We start from the raw sequence: 23,665 nt of genomic DNA, 5'->3' as shown, positions 1-23,665 counted from the left end.
TGAATCCTGGCCGTCGGTTGCGCTGTCGGACATGCGGTGTACAATAGATTTTTTTCTTGCAGCCTGTTACGTCTGTCATCATCCAACCAACCACTGCTCGTGGCTCACGTATTATTATTATATCTGATAATATTATTTGTATTTTTTATATATTAATATTTTATATTTAATATAAATATATTATATATCAATCTATCAGGATTGTTATCTTGTCGGATTTGTGGACAACATAACAATAATCTGACGTAAGTAATTTGAGAAAAGGGGCGTGGATCCATGAGAGGGTGGTGGGGCTCGTATCCACACCCCCTTCCTAGCTCATGTCGGGCAACATATGAACTCCCATCAATCTATAATTGAGTATTCAAATAATATTTTTGTATCATATTATATTAGAGAGGCGTCAAGTGTTAAAGACGCGTTAACAAAATTAAAAAATTTTAAGTGTGAGTTTATTAAGTGGCATTTAATGATAATTGTTTAAATTTTATTTTTTAAGCAAAGTTTTAAACTAAATGAGTGCTACACATTATGATTAGGGAACATGACTCTTATACCATTGGAAAGAGCGTTTACGGAAGAAGTAAAAAAAAGTCATAAGGAATAACATTTATCTTATGGACAAAGAAGGTAGTCGGTTGCTTTCGTTTGCGCTTTCGAACCAAACACTTTAGATTCTCGTTAAGCTTTTGCGAACAACTTTCGATTAGTTCTCGTACTTATTCTTTGGCTAACCAAATCACCCTCATAAGCATAGGGGACCAAGTCTTGGTATAGGATACAATTGTTTCAAAAGTAAATTATTATTTAGTCACGAGTTTAGGATAAAATGATTGTACATTTTTTGAACATTAATTTATTATACATTGGTATGTTACGTCATATTTCAATATCTAATGAGAATAGATAATTGTTTACAAGTAGCATTAAATAAAAAATTGATGTTGCTATTAAAAAAGTTAATAATTTATCTGAATTTAAAAATGTGTAAAGTTTATTTTTTTATATAACAATATCTAATGTGTATTTTTTTTAGCCCTTTTATTAAAAATATATATGATTTTTTTTATAAATATAATTTTTAATATAAAAAATTTTGAGTTAGAAATAAAATTTTTTCTATATCTAATTTCTTCATGAATTGAAACGTGTTTTCGGTATTTTTTTAATATTATGAAATAGTTTTGAAATATTTTTAAAATTATAAAAATAGTCTAGAAACATTTTATTTTTTTTTTATGTTTCTCAATATTTTTTAACAAGAAAAGTTTTAAAAATATTGAAACGACACATCCAAAGCGTTTTTGTTCATCATAGAGTATAAATATACATGCGATGCTCTAGAAATATCAAAAAGTTGAGTTCGTTTACTTTTGTTAAGAGTCACTTTACTAGTCGAACTCTTTTAAGATTTGTTGGGAAGATTCTAATCTTGACACATAAGTCCAAATCAAATCAATTCGATATGATTTATTTTTTTAAATTATTTTTATTTGGGTGTTTTTTTGTTATTCTTCTTAAAATTTATATAAAATTCCATGTCTTAAATTATAGGATTTTAATATAATTTTGTGGACTTTAAAAGTAAAATTGAACCCAAATTTTATTTTTAAATTAAATTTTATTTAAAATTTTAAATTTAATCGTAATAATTTGAACACTGATTTCTCTCCCCGGGAAAGCCTGCCTACACATCGCCTGGCAGCAGCCGAGCCGAGCCGAGCCGCTTATTAGACAGGGCTCAGCTCCATTAACGGACAAAAAAGTCCGGATTTTAGCCTTTCCCCCCACTCTCTCTCTGTCTCTCTCTCTCTCTGTAGTTCGATTGATAGAATTCGGTTCAGAGCAGAGCACACGCGGGCTGCTCTCAAAACTCGTGCATTTGATTCCACTGCTGACCTCCGATTTCTCTCAGATCCGTCGCGTTTCGCCACAATCCGACCACAAATTCCGATTCCTCGCCGCCGGAAACCTGTGGTTCGGTCTCAGTTCCTTCTCCGGGAGTTGCCTGTACGGGTACGGAGTGTCTACTGTTTATGATTCTTCGTACATTGGGTTTCGTTTGGTTCGGGAACGCTCTGTCTTGTAATTCGTGGTCTTTTGCTTGTCTCTGCTGTTCTACGGTGCTCTTTGGTTGATTTCTAGGGCTTATTTGGTTCCTTTGTAGTCAATGCCTACTGTCGTTGAATGCAGTGAGCTTTCTAGTTCTTCTGTTATTTCAGTTGTCATTTGGCTGGAATAATTCTTCGAATCAGTTGGAGAAGCTTGGACGTGGAATGTGTCTATGGGGTTTAAGCCGTTTAATGAGTTTTGAATTGTTTTAGTTAGGTGAAGGTTTAGGGAGCTTCGATTAAGAAATGGAATACCATGGAGTTGACTTCATACTCCAATAGCAAATAGCTGCTCGCTCCTTGTAGTCAAACAGAGTCCATGAATTTGCGGGGTTTTATGTCTTATTGCTTTGAGAATTCTCCTAAAATTTGGGTGTCAGCCCTTAAAAAAGCCTCTCTCTCTCTCTCTCTCTCTCTCAGACACACACACTCAACTTCATATTGGTTGCTATAAGGTTCCAAATCCTTTCTCAATTTGCTTTTTCAGGGACTTAAAATGGGTTTCTGGGATTTTCTGCTCCAGTAGCCATAGCTTGATTCAATTGAAATGTGCCCATAGCTCCATTGCTGCTCTCCAAGTCACCGTGAATAGAAGAGATGCCGTGAACTCAAGTCAATGGGTTTTTGACATTTTAACGTCTCTGTGTGCTGAATGCTGAAGGCCAAGTTCTCTTTGTTTTTTGCTCTTCATGTGAATTGGGGTTATTTAATCTCAGCTGCTTATGAGATGGAACTGCAGGATGGGGATAAATAGCTGCCCTTTTTAAAAAAATTCTAATTAACTATTTTCATTTCTTTTGCCACTTGAAATTCTCAAGGAGAAATTTAGTTAGGGGAACCAAAATGATGGAGCCTGAGATATGCTCTTCTCGGGTTCTTTCTCCTTTTAGGGAGGAAAGCGGCGATGAAGAGCTTTCTGTCCTTCCCAGGCACACAAAAGTTATTGTAACAGGGAACAACAGAACAAAGTCTGTTTTGGTGGGTCTGCAAGGAGTCGTCAAGAAAGCTGTTGGTCTTGGTGGATGGCACTGGCTGGTAATTCTTTCTACACTCCCTTTTCTTCTGTTCATCTGTCTGTATTCACACGATTGATAGCCTTTTAGTTTATTTATTTTGTGTGTCATTGTTTCATCCCATAATGATGAAATGATGCTTTAATCAAGTATTTGTTGTCTCTTGAAAATCTAGGTCAATTTGTGGCAAGAAGGACTTCTAAATTTTGATTGCATGGCTATTCTAGCTTCCAATAGAGGATGGACTTTGCTTCAACTGAAAATTTCTATATTTAAATTTTAGTAAGAACCAAATAAAAAAAAAATCTCTGAGGAAATAAATGAAGCATGTCAAGCATAATTTTCTATATTTTTTCAATGCAGTGACTACATTATTAATTACTTAAAAGTGCATGCTAAGATTAGATTTCCTTTTCCTGTTTTCTTGGAATCGTACGAGTGTTCTTCTGCAAGATTTTATACTAAATTATAATATATTGATTTCCTTCACTGGACGAGGCCATCTTTATGTGAAAGTGAGGGCTAGGGTTTACAAACTTTTGGCCTGTGAATTCAGTTATCTCCTTTACAAATCTGGGTGAAAAAAAAAAAAAAAAAGGAATACTGTTGTCATCTTTCTTGGATTTCATGTTCAGTTGATGTTGAGTTCTAGCAAGCACCAAAAGACTATCTGTAAGTCCACATGGAACTGGACCCACAAGTTTACTTCTCCAACTAATGACTGTTCATGTTTTTTTAAACTTTATTTTTGCTTCCCTTGAAGCCTAGACTCTTTGTTCAATTTTTCTGACTACAAAAGGGAAATCAAATTAAGAATATTTTTGTGCCGTAGTTTCTGGATTGCTATATCTCTAGTCTGAAATTTTCAACTTCAATATTTTTTTTAAGAGGATGGACTTTCCTTTTGTTTGTATCTTTTAGTTTCATCCAATTTGTTTGACCTATTTTTCTTGGATAACTTGAGTTTCTGGAATGTGGAATAAGTTGCATCTTTTCAAAGGTTAGGTTCATTTTTTATATTTGTACTCTGATTCAATTGCTTTGTTTCATTTTTTGTATTTGGTTAAAGTGGATTATTTTAATATTAATTCCATCATAAAATTAAGGTTGCAGAAAGTGGGAGGAAAATGATTGATTCACTGCTTTATCTTTGAGATACATTTTCATTGGCAGCCTCTCTTGGTAGTGGGAGTGTATATATATCTATTGAGTTTCTAGGTGCATTCTCTAGGAATTTCTTGTCTTTTTTTTCGGTTCCCAAGTCTTGCTGTTTCCATGTTAGGATGGGTGATTAAGGTTTTGTATGCCTTGACGCCAGGTTTTGAAAAATGGGGTTGAAGTGAAGCTGCAAAGGAATGCTCTGAGCGTTTTGGAACCTCCCACTGGGAATGAAGAAGATGATTTTAATGACTCCTATAATAGCTTTGACATTGACGGAAAGGACAATGAGTTCTGTAAGTTTCTGCAATTATGTCCTCGTGAAACACTGAAAGTAGTTTCTGTAAACAATTTTTCTGCATACCCCTACTAACAATTATTTTCAGATTCATCACTTGGTTATAGTTATCGTGTCTTCTTTGGCAGCCAGTGGAGTTGAATTCAGCAAACTAAGCAAACCAAGAGTTCAATATACAAGGCCATGGGTTTCGTCTACATCCGTAAAGTCAGCCAACCATTGGAACTACAAAGTTCAGTCCACCGTTCAGACATCTCAACTGGTAAGTGAATGACTGGAGATTCATATATAGTGTTACTGTAAGTAACCTTATCTGCAAATTGAACCTGGGAGATGTTGACTATTGACAAGAGTGGGTGTGGCACTCTGTTTGTTTAATTTGGGGACTCATCTAACTTGTAGGAAATTTTATCCTGGAACTCTCAAACAAATAAGCACTAATTTTAGAAATTTTCGTGGGGAGTTTCTCCTTGTCTTAACTGTAAGTTGTTTACTCATCTTTTATGTCCATGCGATTGATCAGGGAGTCAACTTGGCAAGATTAGGAACCAGCTCACTATGGAGATATTGGCGAAGCTTCAAATTGGTGGGTCTAACAAGGCCTTCTTTCTTTCTTGTGGCGTATTTTAGTAACCTTTGATTTTGAATTGCAGGGAAGCCCAAACCCTAATCTTACCAAAGAACAAGTGGTTCATGCTGTTCACAAGCATTTGGCTTCACAGGTCTCTCTCTCTCTCTCTCTTTCTCTCTGCACCAACAATTAACAGAACCCAAACTAATATGTAAATATTTGTTCTTGTTCAGCGAGTCGATGAGTTCCAAGTGATTGCAGAATTTATCCATGCAGCCAAGAGACGGAGATCAGCTGAAATATAGAGTGATTGGACTCAGATGTTTAGAGTGGTTGTACAATATGTATCATCCTACTACATTAACTCCAATCTTGTACTCCTAATCCCCTAGAATCCATTGCTAATCATGTAGTACAATAGGCTTATATATGACCTTCACTCGAATGTCATATGGTCTTATCACTATTGCTGAAAGCTATATGGTCACGGGTTTAAGTTGCAGAAATAGTCTCTTTGCAGAAAAAGCGAGGGAAAACTTCCTTCTACTTAGGCCATGTTCATGAAGCAGGTTAGAAAGGGGACCTTTGTGGGTACAATAATGGAGGTGTGTACAAATTTGCAATAATTCTTTTAAGAACTGGAGTGAAATTCGTACGTTGCAATTGGGCCCTTGTGAGTGTTACTGGAACGTGCTTGCCTCTCCTCTGCTTGGGTAGAATGGGCAACTGGCCCCTACACAGATTGTGCAAAAAGCCATTGGCCTGGTATTGGAGATTTGTTGCAGATTTGAGGACTCTTGTCCCCTCATGAATACATGTTTCTCAAAGAGTTCTTCACTAATGTTCATAACCATGGTAAGCATGTTTACGTGTTAAGACTCGAGAATTGAACGAAACTAATATTGGTTTGGTTCATCTTAGTTTTTTTGTCCCAATTCGATTTGCTCATGGGTGCAATATATTTACTCAATTGATATCAGTTTGGTTTCGAGACTACACCTTTGGATCTATAAACTTGACTCGAATTTATGCATACAAAAAAAATATATGTCATGTTATATGAGGGATGATCTATTATTCGACATGGATCACATAAAGCGAGTTAGCAGGGTGTGGGTGCGTGGCTCTCACCTCTCATTATTGGGACTCTAACTTGGGCAAATTTTGTGTTGTTTGATGTGGGCACATAAGAGTTTTATGTTGTATATGGCATAATAAAAAAAAAAAAGGTAATTAATAAGTAAATTAGTTAATTGTATTTCAGAATTTGCAAATAAAAACTGTCGTTTCCAGTATCTTAGCCATGGATTGATTTTGTTCCTTTTCTTGGATGGCTTTGTTGGAGGATGGTATTCATGGTACCAAGACACACCTATATATACTTCCCTTTCAATGTCGGCAAATGGTCATTCTCCTGGTGGGAAAGTTGGTAGGCTTAGGGTCAGAGCTGGCCCAACTGTACGGCCAGATAGCGGCTGCCCCCAATTTTGAAAGGCCCTAGTTTTAAAATTTTATAATTTTTATATATTTTTTATTTTTTAATAATAAATATTTTATTTAAAAAATTAAATACAAAATACTAATTTTATATTCGCTTTCCGTCCAATTTTATACCATTGCTTTGCCCAATTTAGTGTCTTCACATTTCTCAATTCTTAAAGCCCACCTATTAAATTCATTTTTTATTTTTCTCGCTCACACTCTCACTTCCTTCTCTCTCTCTCATTTCAGCACTCAACAACAACAACACATCTTTGTTCTATAAGTTAAATTCTTCTCTCTCTTGACCTCTCTCTCTCTTGCTTATTGTCACTGTTGGACCGGTTGTCGACGATCACTTCTATTTTTTTCGCTCATTCGAACCTTCAGGTTTCACCACTTTAGTAACAACAATTAGCATTTGTGTTGTTTGTTCAGCATGCGTTTTGATTTTTTTTTACTTAAACTTTTGTTTATGGATTTGTTGTTTTTTAAGCTTTCTTAGTGTTCTTGTATGGGTATTTTTATTGGGGTTTGATTTGTTGTGAACTTGTGATTATAATCATTAGATATAGAGCCGGCTCAACGAATTTTGATAGATGACTTTTGAGTGTTAACTGTTTATATTAGAATCATTAGATCATATCCAATTTTAAGTATTTTTACTTTATACTGTTTTACATACTCATTGTCATTTGATGTAGCAAATTTGGGAGGTAATTATTATTTAGCATTTAAAAGCGAAAATATATAGCATAATTAGCATTATACATGATATTAGAGTTGAACAGGTTTGCTTATGGATGATAAAAAATAAAAATAGTATCTATAATATAATTAATATTGTATATTTTTTTTTCGTCAAAAACATGCATTGTCATATGTTAAGGGTAAGTAAATACGATTTTAATGATAATAAAAATATTTTTATTATATAAATGTATTTCTTTCTCGTATAAAAAATAAATAAATTTATTTTGAATTAAAAGTAAGCACAAAGAGTAAATTTCTTTTGAATTAAAGATTGATTATTTTTAAACGTGTTTCTTTATTTTGATCATTTATGTCTCAAAAGTTTATGTTTGAATTTTCATTTCTTGATAAATACATTTCTTATTTATGCAAAAAGTATATTTATTTTGAATTAAAAGATGATTGCTTTTAAACATGTTTTCTCTTTCTCATACAAAAAATAAATTTATTTTGAATTAAAGAGAATTGGTTTTAAACATGTTTTCTCTTACTTAAAAGATAATTACTTTTAGACATGTTTTCTTGTTTTAATCATTTATGTCTCAAAAGTTTACATTTGAATTTTCAATTTTTGAATTTAAGGATAATTATTTTTAAACATGTTTTCTCTTATTTATATAAAAAGTAAATTTATTTTGAATTAAAGGAGAATTACTTTTAGACATGTTTTATTATTTTAATTATTTATGTTTCAAAAGCTTATATTTAAATTTTTAAATATTGATTTCTCATCCAAAAAGTAAATTTATTTTGAATTAAATATGAGACATATTTTTTTATTGTTTGAGAAAGCCTAAATACTTTTTGAATTTTAAATTTCATATTAATATTTTTTTAATGGCTAGTGTGTTTGGAAGATGTATATATATAGGGTAAGTATGGAAACTTAATGTAGAACAAACTTGATAGAGCATTCAAACAAGAGTGGGAAGGTTCGAAGTGCTGGAAGTGTGCTGACTGATGGAATTCTCAACTATTGGTGACTTGTTTGTAATTGTTTTTGGTTGTAAGTTCGTTAATTTTACTCACTTGTTTGTGAATGGATTGTATTTGCTAATAGTGTGCTAGTGGTTCTTGTTTAGGCAAATGATTGTATGTTGATTCTAATTCCAATTAAAAGATAGTGTTAATTCTCTCTGGTGGAAGTTTAAGCTAAGTCTCTCACTTGTTGTGTGAGAGGATTGTATTTGCTAGTTGTGTGCTAGTGGTTCTTGCTTAAACAAGAGATTGTATGTTGATTCTAGTTCTAATTAAAAGATAGTGTTAATTATCCTTAGTGGAATCTTAACCTAAGTCTTGAAAACCTCAAGCTAAGTCTTGAAAGAGAGGATTAGGCTCTTTAGAATCGAACCTCTATAAATTTCTCTTGTTCTGTGTGGTTGTGTGATTTTACTGATTTCAATCCTACTGCAATCGCCACATATTAAGATGACAAATTTAAAAATTTTCAAAAGAGCTAAAATTATTAATTTTTAAAAAACTCAATTCACTCCCCTCTTGTGTATTTTTCTGGAACATCATGAAAATAATATTGCCTCTAATGATTCAAGCTACTTTTCGGCAACATGATTGACTCAAACTCATTTAATCAACTATTTATTTTTAAATAATTCAAACATAAATAATAGAAGAATATCCTCCTACACTCGAGAGATTATTTTATTTTGTAGTTAATTGAAATTTATTTTTTTTAATTTAATAAAATGATATATTTTTTTGGTAAAAATGTGTATTATTTATTTTTTATATAAAAAAATTAATACTCTTAAAAAGACCTCAATAAATTTTATTTTTTTTTGCCTAAGACCCCAAAATGTGTTGAGTTAGCTCTGTTTAGGATGAGCATCTAATTAATTTAATTACCGAATTAACTAAATTGTTTAAACTTAATAGATCAAATTTATGTCAAAGATCAAACCATTGTTGTTAAAATCCCGATTTTACGCGTACGATTTTACGATTCGAAGACATCCAAACGATTCAAATCCCATGTAAAATCTAATTTAGAATAAAATCCTATAAAATCTCTCGATTTTACATGTACGATTTTACGATTTTACGATTCAAAGACCTCTATTGATTTAAGTTGTAATTTAGAGGATGCTTCCAACGTCTCAATGTCACATAGCATCTGACATTGGAACTTATGCAATGAATTGTTATATTTTGCCTCTAAATTGGAACTTGATTTAACATTGATTACATAAATTCCAATGTCACATAGCATCTAACATTAATTGCATAAGTTCCAATTTACTTGATTTAAATTATAATTTTTACTTGATTTAACATTGATTGCATAAGTAAATCAAGACAAACAAGTAATTAATTAATGGACCACCCAACCCCAAATTGGGATATTACTTGATTTAATCAATGTTAAATCAAGAAAAAATTGCAATCTAAATCTAATGGAAGACATTGGAAACATCCTCTAAAGAATTTTAAGCTATATTTTACCTCTAAATTACCTATATTTTGCCTCTAAATTGCCTATACCAACCTGCTAGTTTTTGAACTATATTTGGGAAATATCATTTTTTGAATTATAATAAGGAATAATCAAGTTATTAAATAATATTAATTCATTTTCTACAAAATTATATTATTATAAACATATATTTACAAAAATTAAAGAATATTTTTAATTATCTCTAAAATCTTACGATTTTACGATTCGATTTTACGATCCGATTTTATGGACTCTTTATCGATCCCACTTAAAATCCCGATTTTAACAACCTTGGATCAAACTGAACCGACAAACTAGATTTTCAAACTAAACAAATCAAAAAGTGAAAAAAATATGAAATAACAAAGTATAAAAATGTTGTTTTTAACATTTTAATTGATTAGATTATGTCGATTTTTTCAGTACAAAGACCAAAGCAACTTAAATTGTCAAATTTGAAAACTAAACCAAACCGACCTACAACTTGAACTGAACTGCAACAACAATTTTGACTAATTCAATTCGATTATTTTAGTTTAACCAATATATTGTTCACCCATTGTATAGGTCACATGTTATTTAGTCCTATTTTGGAGTCCTAAATGATAATTCTACCATATTATATGTCGAAAGCACTTCCATGTTGATTTAATAATCATTCTCATATTAACAATCATTGTGATCGTGATGAGTTCAACTTTAAGCAATGGTAGTTCTATTGCATAAAAGACAATAGTGATTGCATTGTTCTCTCTTTCTCCTTTACTTTTTTTCTATCACTTTCTTTTTTGTTTTTATCTGTGATGAGTTCAAGAATATACTTAGACCCTCATTTGGTCCGTTGTCGAGTTAGAAGGTATAACATCCTTAGTTTAATGGTGGCTAAACCTTAAGGGACTTTTGCACTTACACATTTTACAATTATTGAATTAGTTCAACAAATATTTTGAAACTCGCAAGTACAACACCACTCCCTCGAGATTCAACCAATAAACTCCTTTGCATGCTATATATTTTAGTTTATATTTATATATATTTAAATTTTAAAAAATATTTGTATATTTTTGTGAGAGAGAGAGAGAGAGAGAGAGAGAGAGAGAGAGTTTAAATTGTAGGGATAAAAATGATCAATTTACATAAATCCTTAACCGCATAGGGACATATTCCATTTTGAAAAATATAAGGGTGTCAATTGTAATTTAATTTTTGTTTTAAATCTCTTGCATAGCTAGGGTTAAGGGTTTTTTGAACTTTTAAAAGTTTGAAACTTCGCTTACAAATAACACTTGTGTTTGCTTATTATATAAAAATAGGTTAAATTATCTTCAAACCCTCTGTAGTTTAGGTTATTTTGCATGAAAAATCACTTACGATTTATTCTTGTCTCTAAATATTTTCTATAGTTTTCATATTTTATAATGACACTCCATTTGGCGTGGGGGAGGTGTTAGGTTCGGACGCTTTTAACCCCAATGTTGCCCCTCGCTTGGAGTTTGATGTTCTCTTTCTAACCCTAATCTCAAAATTTAAAAAAAGAATACATAATGACATCATATGATGCATTCAAGGGTTTAGCTCTATTTTGAAGGCCCAAACTATGCATCCCTTAGATATGATGCAAAATGAATCTTGTTCGATCCTTGAAAAGAGATTCTTTTATGAAAAATACGAATTAGAAAGGAAATGATGGAGCCAACTATAATCCAACCTATAATCAAATCTATTTGAGGTGATAAAATTATTGTCTCAATCGAAAGACTACGAATTGCCAAGAATTTGTATGAATTTTACCAACAATTCTATTCGAGGAGAATGAGTCAAACATAAAATCAAATCTATTATAGGGGCATTGCTATGTTGCCTATCGACTGAAAGAGAGAGGGGGGCATGTGACGTGGGCCCCACATGCACGCCTGCATGTGGGGCCCACGCCACATGCCCCCTCTCTCTCTCAATTAGACAATTGTTATATTGTCTGACGGTAAACAACATAACAGTTATCTTCACTTATATTAGGGTTAATCAAAAGATTATAAATTATCTTTTACTTATATCGATTCTATTATAATTCAAATCTAAAAAGAGAATTTATATAAACTTTATCGAGAACTCTATTCGCTTCTCAACTTGCATGTTGATCGAGAAATTTATGAGTGCACCATGATGGAGATTCCATTCACAACGACACTCTCAAAAAAAAATTACTCTTATTTCATAAAAAAGAAAATTACCTTTATAGTTAAAATTAGGAACGGTCTTTTCCTTATTTATTATTTTAGTATATACCAACAGTAGTAAGACTCGTCAAATATTGAATCACAGGCGGCCAGCTCTGAATCCGGAAGCCAGTTGATTCCACGTAACGTGGGCCCCACTTGGAGCAAATAAAAAATCGCCACGTGGGATTAGGTGGCCGCCAGCCTACCCAACTTGCTTGCGTAGCAGACTCTACCTCCCACGCGTCCCAATCGGAGCCCCGCACGCCCATTGCGCCTCCTGCTCCGGCGGCTCTCTCCTCCCCTTCCCACCACCACTTCAAGAAGAAAATGATTACGTTATTCTGACTGAATTCCAGTTTTCCAAAAGTCGCACTCACATAGAGGTGAAGAGAGAGAGAGAGAGAGAGAGAGGGAGTTCCGCTCTTCTCCTCATCCAAATTGCGAAGAAGCCAATTCGAGGCGGTTCTCTCCCTTCGATCGCTCGCTCAGGGCATGTTTATTTTCCGCGTGTTTGTTGAATCTACTGGATCGGTTGATTGCTTGCTTGCTGCTATGCAGTTTCATGTGTGTATGTATCTTTGCTTTTCGCGGTTTTATTGCCTGGTCTAGGGTTTTATGCTTACTCTCTTTACTTTCTGGAACGTGCTTCGTCTTTCTTTATGCGTTTTTTTTCGTGATTTCTTGTTGTGTTGTTTGCGCTTTGAAGTTCTCAATTGGTAACTAGTGTTGCTTGTTGTCTAGGACGGATGTTCCGCTGAACATGTTGCGCCGAGAGATGTTGTTGTGGATTTTGGTATCGTTGGTAGCTTTCTTATGTGGTGATGATGTGATTAGGATAGCTAGAGGCTGTGATTTTAGCTTTATGAGTGATGGTGTATTTCAGTGGATTTTCGCATTCCTAGAATTTAGAGACGTTATTTCATATCGTCTATCTGGTTGTGGTCTGGTTTAAACATTTACTGGGAGTTGGTTTGGCAGCAGTAGTCTTTGAAGATAATTTCATCTTTCTGCTTATGAATATACTGAATTTCTTTTGTTCTTATTCCTTTTGTTTGGTGGATATTTTTCTTTTTTTGTTTCTTCTCATGCTTTTTGGGGCTGGAAGGGAGGTGGTTTTTTTTTTTTTTTTTTGGGGGGGGGGGGGGGGGGGGGGGAGCTTTTTGTTTGGTAAATTTTATTAGTTCCCCCCACGTAGGCTTGGTAGTGTGTAACCATACTTGAGAGATGAACAAAATATACATTTTCTAAGTTCTGCAAGTAAGGGCTATTGGCAGTAATTTTCTATTCTTTCTAAACTTGGGAGTTGAGCTCAGTTCAGGTACTTCATATATTGCAGCCATTGCAACTTGTTATAAATTGGGAGCACCGGCAGCCTTTAAACCTCACAAGATACCAATTAAATACCACCCAACACACTCTCAATCACTCTCAACTTACCGGCCAACACACCACAACACAAACAAATAATAAAGAACAGAAATTTGAAGGCATAAAACTGAACAAGAAAGCAAATATGCAAACCACATGAGACAGCGGATTTATCCTGGTTCAAGCCAATTAAATTGGCTCTACATCCAGCCTCTAAGAACCTCCCGAGAGCAGCCTTTGATTCAGAATAATCACAGTACAATCCCTCACTCTCACAATTACAAGACTTCAAGATTACAAAGACTATTCTAACACACACAGCCTTTTCTCTCTCTTCTTTCTCGTGAGAATGAACAATACATCATAAGCCTAGACCCCTATCCTATTTATAGAAGAATAGGCGTTAACTACTAGGAACTTATAACCGGTATAGACATTCCCGGTTTTACCCCCAAACTTAAATCTATTTACCAAGCTGGAAACCGCCTACCCATACCCCCTAAAAACCGATGCATCCTTACTGCAAACATGCTGGATTTACTTGAGACAACATTCTAACACAACTTAACCCATGATGTATATATGATTAATCAGAACATGAAGGTATTTTGCTTGAACACAGGAATGTTGGACGCCCAACTCTACAGATTCTAGTCGGGGCTACATGAGTGTATGCATCCATCTCAATGTTGAACTATTATGTCACTATTTGATTTGCAAAAGTATAATACCTTGAAATTACAACTGGTTATTTGTCTGGTTTGTTTACCTAGGTCATGTTTAATTTAATTGAAAACTTAGTTTTTGGACTATTTCCATGCTCTCATTGTACTCCAGTTGTTCATATATTTGGGTGTATCAGCTTTTACTCATCTTAGATGCACTCTCGGTTGCTATCCATTGATGTGTGTTGAGGCTTACTGCTCTTGGTTATTGAAGTATTAACCAAGCAACTTTTGGTGCTTTAAAAATGATATTATTTATTTTTCATCTGATAGGATGTGTTTTCTCATTCCAGATTGAGGGGATACAATGAGTAAAGTACCAATAGCTTCAGGTGGATAACTGAGATAGTCAAATAGAAATGGGAGGCTGTTGCTGTTGTTCTTCTAAAGGAGTGGGGCTGAACAGATCACCAACATACTATCATGTTAGTAATTTATCTTCCTTATTCAGAAAGCTGTGTGTCTGATTGATCTTTCCCCTTAGGATTGAGCAGAATTTCTCTTGATTGTGAACCAAGTTCCTGTGGCATGGTGGTTTTTTTTTTCATATAAGTAAAATGCTACTTCTCTAGAGTGTATTTATTTATTTATTTTTGGTTTTTCCATTGTTTCATGAGATAACAGAGAAACTCTAATTTCTCAATATTAATGCATTGATAAGTTGAACCCCTCCCAACTTGGATGAAGGAAAGATGCATCAATGCTTTGTTTTCCTTTATAATCGATGACATAAAAAAGATTGTTAGTTGTGATTTTGTTCACCAGGTTGTTATTTGTGATGCACCAATGTATTTTCATTTCTTTTATTTATATATTTATTTATTTTATTGTGTGTGTGTGTGTGGGGGGGTGTTTAGGGTAAGTCTGTTTATTGACTAGAGATGTGAAGGATCTCTTGATCTCAAATTCAGGACTTTGACTTGGTTCTTGAAATCTGAGAGTAAAGTATCTGTTGTAAACCAATTGAAGAACCTGGTGAAAACGCTCATATATTTTCTTTTCTGTAGTAGTTTATACATATTAGCAAAGTGTGAAGGAATTGAGCTTGTATCAAGGCGAGCAAGTTTTGATGTTGTCTTTGCACCATGTGATAGCTCAAAGGTTTGAGCAATTGTCATTGAAGAGAATTATTGAAGATGAAGACTTGTGTATTGCCTTGCTGAGAAGGCTATAAATTTACAACTGAATATTGTACTGGATTATGTGGTCAACTATGGAAATAAGTATAATGGTATTCAAACATATTATGGAACTTAAAGGGTCGGCTTAGAGGTTTCTACCTGCATTATTGACTTAAAAGCTTGGGAATTAGTGCCTTCACTACCAAAATGTATGAAATGAGAACAATTTCTGTAGAAAGTTGCTTAATGCATTTACTGGTGCCTTGGTGAGTTTTTTCAAGTGTAAAAAATTCTGTAATAGCAATGTAGGTACATTTGCTAGATTCTTATGTAGGAGCACTGAGTATGAATCTTAAAAAACCAAAATGATAATGAGAATGAATCTCAGAACTTGACACTCAGAGAGAATCTTTGTTTGAAAACAAGTTTCTACATATCAATTCAATATATAATCCCAAAACTGCCTTCAGAATACCATAAGAAATGTTTATATATAGGGTGTCAAGAAAACCTATGTAGAAAAAGAAAAAATTAAAAGTAGGAAATAACACTATTAAGAAATCGAATCAAATTGACAATTTGCTAATCTCCTAATTTATTCCTTGATTTGGTTTTCTTAAAATTAAGAGTAGACTTGCTTAAAAATACCAAATCCTTAGATTTAGGTTCCCTATCATTCTATTTCGGCTAAAAAGAAATCAACGCTGGTGAGTAAGACTGCAAGGACTGTTTGAAAAGCTTTAGATTGAAAGATGCCAAAATCTGTTGTAATGAACTAAGTAGCAGCTGAGTGGAGACGTCCTTTCCAACTGAGTAAGAACCTCTGAAAATTGTAGATGAATCAATAATCTCAGTATTGAGTGCAACTGTAATGACATTACTGTGGAGTGAAAGCATATCTAAGGAGCCTGATGAGTGATGACTTTCAAGAAAGAAGGCTAGATTTGCATTGAGAGGTGACAAATTCTTTACATGTAAAACATGATTAATATTCATGTCACTAGGTAAATAAAGCAAATATGTTTTAGGTCCAAGTGTTCTCAAGGTGAGAAATGATCCACTAGCTCGCACATATATTGTTTTACAGAATGTTTGGTGCATATCATTTAGGATGGATACAAACCAACAACAATCACAAATCTAATCTCACTAGATGGTGTCAGCTACATGAATTCTAGTTCTCTAATAATGCTCTACCCACGGCCACATCTTTTGTAAGGCCATTATATCATGTCATATCTAAGGGTTTCCCACCAAGTTTTCCTAATCTCTCTCTCCTTTTAGTATAAATTTTATTCGTTTCATCCACTTGCCTCATGGGCGTTTCTGTTGGTCTTTTTCTTACATATTCAATTCATCTTAATTCTGAATCCTATCTTCAATAGGGGCAGCCAGTCCAACCTTATTTTTGATGACCTCGTTTTTCATTTTGTTTTTTCTTGTATGGCTGCTCATTCACCATCACATTGTCATCTTGGCTTTACTCACATTTCGCATATGTTGATACTTAATTGCCCAACATATTGATCCGTGCAATAAAGATCATCTTATAGCTGCCCAATAAAACTTCTATTTCAGGTATAAAGGGATTTTACAATTGTATAAAATGTTGGATACACTTCTGACTTTAATCATCTCATATTCATTATATGAGTAACATCCTCCATAAAATCCCTCCTTTTTGAATAATCGATCCCTTTTGGGAATAACTTGATCTCTAAGTTTCATAATAATGTCATCCATACTTATATTTTTACTGAACTTACATTCCATATACTCAGTTTTTGACCTATTTAGTTTAAAACCTTTGGATTCTAAGGTGTTTCTCCACAATCCAAGTTTATTTTTCATGTTCTGTTTCACCTATCAAGACAATATTATATGCAAATAATGTACACCAAGCCATTTCTTCTTAGATGTGTTTTATGAGTTCATGAGTAAAGAGGTAAGGGCTCAATGCAGATCCTTGATATAATCCAATTGTAACTGGGGAAGATATAGTATTTCCTCCACAATTCAATAAGTTGTATACAAGCAATCTGTACATGCACTTTCCAACGTGACTTCTGGAGCTACTTTGTCATGGAATTTTTTCCCAAGTCCTAATGCGTGAACAAATCTTATTATCGGTTTTTTTCGTTAGCCAAAAAATGCTCCTCCAATGCATTTTCATGCTTCTATTGGAATATTATTTGGTCAAATTGTTTTTATTATTTTTTTATCCTTTCCAATGCTTGTTTTATTTTGTTCAAACAAATATGACTATAAAACATGTGAACCATGTCTTTTTCGGAGTTACTAAGATGCCCTAACATAACATTTGTTTCTCCATCTTCATTGAATATTTTTGAGAAATACTCCCTTCATTTCTACTTGATCACCCACTCATTTACTATTATCTTTTAATTTTTGTCTTTTATGCATTTCCCTTGACTCAAATTTACCTCCTCTTATTATTCATTTATTAATACATCTTTTTTCCCCCCCTCTAAATATACTTCTTCAAGTTTTTTCATTACTACATGTGTGTAAAGTCTTATAGCATGCTCTCTTGGTTTTGATTTTTCCTTTTCATGGCTTTTTCTTGGTTGGAGCCTTTCCCTTCAACTCTCCTAGAACCATTTTGCCTTATTTTGGATAATAGTAGCTATCTCAATCCACATTTGGTTATTCTCTCTTTCTATGGTTCAATCTCTTTTACCACATACTTTTTCCTTGAAAATGTCTTGTTTTTTACATTTAAGTTTCACCATCTGATTCTTGAGCTTCATTCTATATCATTTTTTCATTTCCATTTTTTTTGATATAGAGGTTAGGACTATAAGCCTATGTTTAGTGGTTAGGCATTTCCCTAGTATAACTTTTCAGTTCTTTTAACATAAACACTTATCCTATTTCATTAAAGTAGTCTATTTGAGTAGTTGATAAGTCATTTTTATATTTGACTAAGTGTTCATCTAGTTTCTTAAACTTAGTAACTATGATGAGTTTGTATGCCATAGTAGTATCCAAAAATGGCTTTGCCCTCATTCTTTCTTTAAATTCATAACCTCCATCTACCTCCCTATACCCATTTCGTTCTATACTCACATGACCATTTAAGTTGCCTTCTATAATGATCTTCTCTCCTCCGAGGAATTCGTTGTACCAATCTTTCTAAATTGTCCCAAAAATTTGTCTTAGTCACTTCTTTGATGGTGCATATGTACTAACAATATTCATAGTTTCTTCTTGTAGAATGTCTTTTTGCTGCAATAATTTTGTCTCCTATTCTCTTCGCAGCCACTACCCAGCCCTTAAACTCTTCTGAATAATAATCCTCACTTTCATAATCTTTCCTTGAGTACTGAATTTTATATCTGGACTTTGTCAACATTTTAGCCTTTCTCCCCAACCTATTGTCACGGGATCTCTATGTAAATAAGGGGAGGATATAGGATATTATAGTAATATGGAGTAGGCTGGCCGTTACAGCACATGGGCCTAATTCAAATGTAACCAAATAGTGGCGCCAAGGTATGGGTATTATATAACCAGCCTTCGCATCCAGAGAAAGCAACTTTGGAAAGGATAATTGATTCATTTTTTCCCTCTCATTCTCTCTCGCTCTCTCTCTTTCACTCTCTTCTCTCAAATTCTCTTCCCTGCCTCTTCTTTCTCTTCCTAATACGCGGGTTTCCCACGCAATCTTTACTGAATTGCGAGGAAACTACCCTTGTCAGATTCGTAGTCTGACACCTATCTTGTCTCTTGGAGGCACATAATGTTAATTTTTCTCTTAATCATCATGGCCACCACTTTTATAGATTTTTTTGGGGTCAGATTCTCGATATTCTATTATCCAATTCTTAATCTATAATCCATGATCTTTGCTTCATCCATCCATGAAAATGCGAGAATTCTTGTAGATTTGACACTACAATGGGGCATCGATGCGACAACCCAAGCTCATTTTTCACTACACTCGGGCAATGCAGCACATGCTAAGAGCTCCCAATATTTTTCTCATTTGTCTATAATTCATGATGCATTGATCCATTGAGTTTTCCACTGGCTTTCAGCTATCTAATGATCTCCTTAACTGAATTGGGGCAAGACACATCCTTAAGATTAATAAGTTTGGTTTACTCATGTCACCCAAAATAATTTAGAATGTTGCTCTACCTTTTCAATCTAATAATGGCAGACTCAAGAATCACAGTTATAATACTTCTTTCATCAATGACCTACTTGCAAGTTCTCTCTCTACTCGCACACATCTAAAAAATGCTGGTTTTCTTTTTCTTGTTACTGTCTACAATGTCAACACAGTTTACTGCTTGGATAGGGTAAGCAGCTTTTTCAAAACTTTCACCTCTTATTCATGGAGTACTCTTGGTTAATGATTTGATCTCCACCCTCAGGTAGATCAACAGACTTTCTAAAATGCAAAGACTTAGTTAAATCATTTCCCAAAGTTTGTTTACCTAATTGTTTGAAGACTCATGCTAAATGGGTGGGAAGTTTTCCAACAAAAATTTAAGAGATTGCTCATTTTGGTTGAAGTCACCTCATGGATCAAACAATTTTAGCCCTTTCTCTTTTATGGGTTTTAGCTTTCATTCTCTCTCTCTCTCTCTCTCTCTCTCTCTCTCTCTCTCTCTCTCGGTTGGTCAATTGATTGAGTTGCTTTTGTGTGCTAACCCTGGATTTTCGCTAAGATGCATGTATGCAGTTTGTGTGATGTGAGAGAAGATTGAGTGATGATGTGGTAATCCTTTCTGTCTTAGTTTGATGGATGGTGGAGAGAGAGATGGTATATATATGGAGAGGAGAGGTGGGTATATATAGAGCCTATTTTGGGTAATTCATAATATATTTTGCTTATGGCAGTGAATTGTAATGCCCTGTCAATTTGGGAGACGACCTGTGTTTTAGGCCTGGTTGACAAGGGGATGACCAAGCCAAGCCAATTCGGGAGGTGGCCCGTGTCTTGGCCAGGTTGATAAGGGGACGACCAAGCCAAGAAGAGACTATGATCTTAATTCAATATTCAACCCCAAAGCTGTCTTAAGAATACAATAAGAAATGTTTACATGGCATGTGAAGTGTGAACCCTAATATGGGAAAGAGAAAACAATTAGGTGTATTTTCACAATAGCAAGTGCTTAAGGATTTTGGTGAAGCATACTTTTTTTTTTTCAAGAGCATGAAATTTTGCCTTCTACTGTTTTTGAGCATGTAAACTAGATATTCATCACTCCCAAAGATGATCCTATGATGCCTTACAGGAAATCATGGATATGTTGGTATTTGATAAGGTGATCACAGATCATGGTGCATGACTACTGATGGACATGTGGTATGGATACCCCAGGGTCCCAACATTCATCACGAAGTACTTGGTCACTCCTGACTCTCTGTTAATGTTTGTGGGTCATCTGTGTTCTTGTGGTCATCTATTGGCAGCCAGCCACCAAGGTCACCTTTACTTGGGGGAGTCTTCTAATGCCATTGTGCCCAGTATGGCATTGTACAATGAGAGGTATAATCAACACATGATAATACCTCCACAAATAGCAGCCTGATCTATCTCCAACTCACAGGAGAACACTCTATTTGCTCAAGGAGTCATAATTCAATAATTCTTTGATTCTAAATAAATGAGAATTATGGAGCTCCACCACGCCTCAATGCTCACAAATACCTACCTCCACAATACCCTCCAACAACCAGGGGCATACTGCCTCAAAGTCACATCCTTCTTTTCTTGTCCTCCTCTTTCTCCTAGCCCTTCCGCCACTGGCATTTAAGGAACCTCTTTTCCTGTCATCTCTACTCTACTTTCTCTGTCTTAATGCCATCATCATATGTGTCCTTGGTGGTGTTGCATACATGCTCAGGGATCCAATATTACCAAGACAACCACCACCATCTCATCCTGCCACAACCACTCATTGGACCTATTGCCATGACCTACTATCATCATATTTGGAACACCATTTTGTTCATTGGTAGCACCTATGCCTTGGAGCAACACTAACCCCCCCCCCCCCCCCCCCGGGTGATATAGCCACACCATCCCCACCCATTATAGTGGACTTCTTACAAGTATACCTACATAAGAGACCGGGATTCTGAATGCGTATATGTAGAGGGAGGGGGCAGATATGATTTGGGTTTGGTATTAGTTGTACCCTCAAACTGCTGCTGGGATTGGTGATTTGTTGTTGGTTGAGCGGGCTTTATGTGGTTGTCAGTTGAATGAGGTTTTATTGCTGGTGGGTGACATGATTGTCAAGAGATGAACTGATGTAGAGAGAGAATGGTGTGAAGAGTATTATTGTGGTTTGTGAACTGCTTGGGCGAGGACATAATGTGGCATTGGATTTGCTTTTGGATGGTTTGTTGTGTGGACAGGCACAAAATGTAATAGTACGAAAAAATATATTTTTTTTTGGGTGCAATTCTTATGATGTATTGGAGGCTTTGGAGCTTAGTGACAAAAATAAACAAAATTTAGTTGCCCTCATTGTCAATCATGTTCAATTTTAGGGTACATAATTCACTTAATTGGTTATTCTTTCTTTGTTTTGCTGGACTTCCGCTTCATCCTGCAGTATCCAAGAGTGTCAGCGGAGCGTGAGCCTTTGTCATCACATCATGGCATGGTGTCTGCTCTCTCTACGGGGCTCTTAGTTGATGTAAATCTGGAAACTTCAATTCCTGACACTTATAGGCCACCTCCAGCGCCTCTGCCATATGATGCAAATCTAAGACATCCTCTAACTCCAATTACTGAATCTGCTGAAGAAACAAATGCTGGGAACACCCTGGCATCATCACATCATGACCTGAAGGAATCGGACTGCAAAATACAGAAGGGTTCTGATCTTGCCTCCTTGGACGATGTGGAAGTTGACTTTGAGAAGTCTGTTGAAAAGAAGTCCAATGAACCTCTTGCTTCAGCATTGGAGGAAGAGGATGTTTGTCCCACATGTCTTGAAGGTATGAGATTGTGTACTCTCGTGCAATCCTCCTGAATGTGTCTTTGGTATTTGGCATTGAAATACCATTTAATTTGGCCTTCCATTCTCTGCAGAATACGATGCTGAGAATCCAAAAATTATCACAAAATGCGAGCATCATTTTCATCTTGCGTGCATTCTTGAATGGAAGGAAAGGAGCAACACATGTCCTGTGTGTGATCAGGTGCCTCGGGTCACTTGTTTATTCATCTTACCATTGATGTGCACAGTTAGCTATTCATTTACATTCCATATTGATGTATCAAAATCTGATTCTCTTCTCTCTCTCTCTCTCTCTTTTTTTTTTTCTTTTATATATATATGTATATATATATATATGCAGGAAATGATATTCAGTCCTACTGTTGATGGCTAGCTTTCTACAACTCTTCGATTGATTAACTTCTTGCAAACTAAATTCTGCATATAAGGTTGTGGGCGAACAAGGTTTTTCAGTTCCTATCTCAGATTTGGTAGTGGTATGGTGCCATTTTGTTTCTGAAGAAGCATCTTTGTGGATTCGTGGTCGTCTTGAACTTGGAAGAGAAGATATAGAAAGAGAAAGAGAAGTAACAAAGAAAAGGGATAGATTAAACATAATACAATTCTCTCGTGCTCCATTTCAATCTTCATTTTTCCTGTAATTCATCTTGTAAATGTTTTTTATCACCAGATTGTAGGTGACGTGGTTGAGGAGTTGCATAAAAAGCCAGGTGGACGCCGCCTCAAAAATAGAGGCACATAGGTTTGTTTGTCATTTGCCATTCTTTTTACTTTTTTTGTTTTGTTTGTATAGCTCCATTTGTCTTTGATTCCTAGTTGTTTGTAAACAACTTACTCGAAAAGGAGGTCTTTGATTCCTAGTTGTGTGTAAACAACTGACTCGAAAAGAAGGGTAAGGCTGCAGACAAAAACCAACTCTCTCAGCAACCCTTGCAAAATGTGCACTAAACGTACTTAGCGCGTGGATGTGCTATTGTATGAGGTTGAGTTGGTCCTTGGTAAGAGACTCTTATGAAAGATTTTGAGCTCACAAGAATTGTTGTAGCCTTTACTTTCTTAGACATGGTTTGGTTGAATGAGGGTATGCAAAGCATACTGTTGTTGAACTTTAGGGTTAAGGGAGAGTAAAGTTCGATTTACTCGAACTAATCGAACCAAACTAATTGAATATGTTGGTTCGGTTTAGTTTTTTTTTTGTATTGATTCGGTTAGGTTATTTTTTTTTTTTTTCAAAAGTTTGGCCTTTTGTTTTCAATTTGATTTTTTAGTTGGAAGAATTGAAGTAATTTTAAAACGATGTTTGATGTTTTTAAAATGATGATATTTTTTTTCTATTTTATGTGTTTTTTATCAGTTATTTTGTTTGTTTAATTTTTTCGATTATTGG

The 23,665-nt window shown here is 34.7% G+C and overlaps 2 protein-coding genes across 4 annotated transcripts; both read left to right on the top strand.

Moving 5' to 3' along the window:
- The first annotated feature begins 1,784 nt into the window (after positions 1-1,784).
- On the top strand, positions 1,785-5,609 carry LOC127812460 (uncharacterized). Its single transcript, XM_052352850.1, has 7 exons — positions 1,785-2,016; positions 2,599-3,146; positions 4,443-4,578; positions 4,709-4,842; positions 5,104-5,166; positions 5,234-5,302; positions 5,385-5,609. The coding sequence occupies exons 2-7, from the start codon at positions 2,955-2,957 to the stop codon at positions 5,454-5,456; spliced, it is 666 nt and encodes a 221-aa protein (XP_052208810.1). The 5' UTR covers positions 1,785-2,016; positions 2,599-2,954; the 3' UTR covers positions 5,457-5,609.
- Positions 5,610-12,321: 6,712 nt separating this feature from the next.
- LOC127813110 (probable E3 ubiquitin-protein ligase RHB1A) lies at positions 12,322-23,138 on the top strand. Of its 3 annotated transcripts, none has more exons than XM_052353875.1 (5): positions 12,322-12,618; positions 14,441-14,572; positions 21,868-22,255; positions 22,350-22,459; positions 22,619-23,138. In XM_052353875.1, exons 2-5 carry the CDS (start codon positions 14,507-14,509, stop codon positions 22,649-22,651), a joined length of 597 nt encoding a protein of 198 aa, XP_052209835.1. In that variant the 5' UTR covers positions 12,322-12,618; positions 14,441-14,506; the 3' UTR covers positions 22,652-23,138. The 3 variants fall into 3 exon arrangements, with proteins under 3 accessions (XP_052209835.1, XP_052209834.1, XP_052209833.1); XM_052353874.1 differs by having other exon boundaries at positions 12,322-12,622; positions 14,421-14,572; XM_052353873.1 differs by having other exon boundaries at positions 12,324-12,622.
- The last annotated feature ends 527 nt before the right edge of the window (positions 23,139-23,665 follow it).

This window comes from Diospyros lotus, chromosome 11, assembly GCF_014633365.1.
Source record: "Diospyros lotus cultivar Yz01 chromosome 11, ASM1463336v1, whole genome shotgun sequence".
Lineage (NCBI taxonomy): Eukaryota > Viridiplantae > Streptophyta > Magnoliopsida > Ericales > Ebenaceae > Diospyros > Diospyros lotus.
This window is presented reverse-complemented; position numbering and strand designations above follow the sequence as displayed.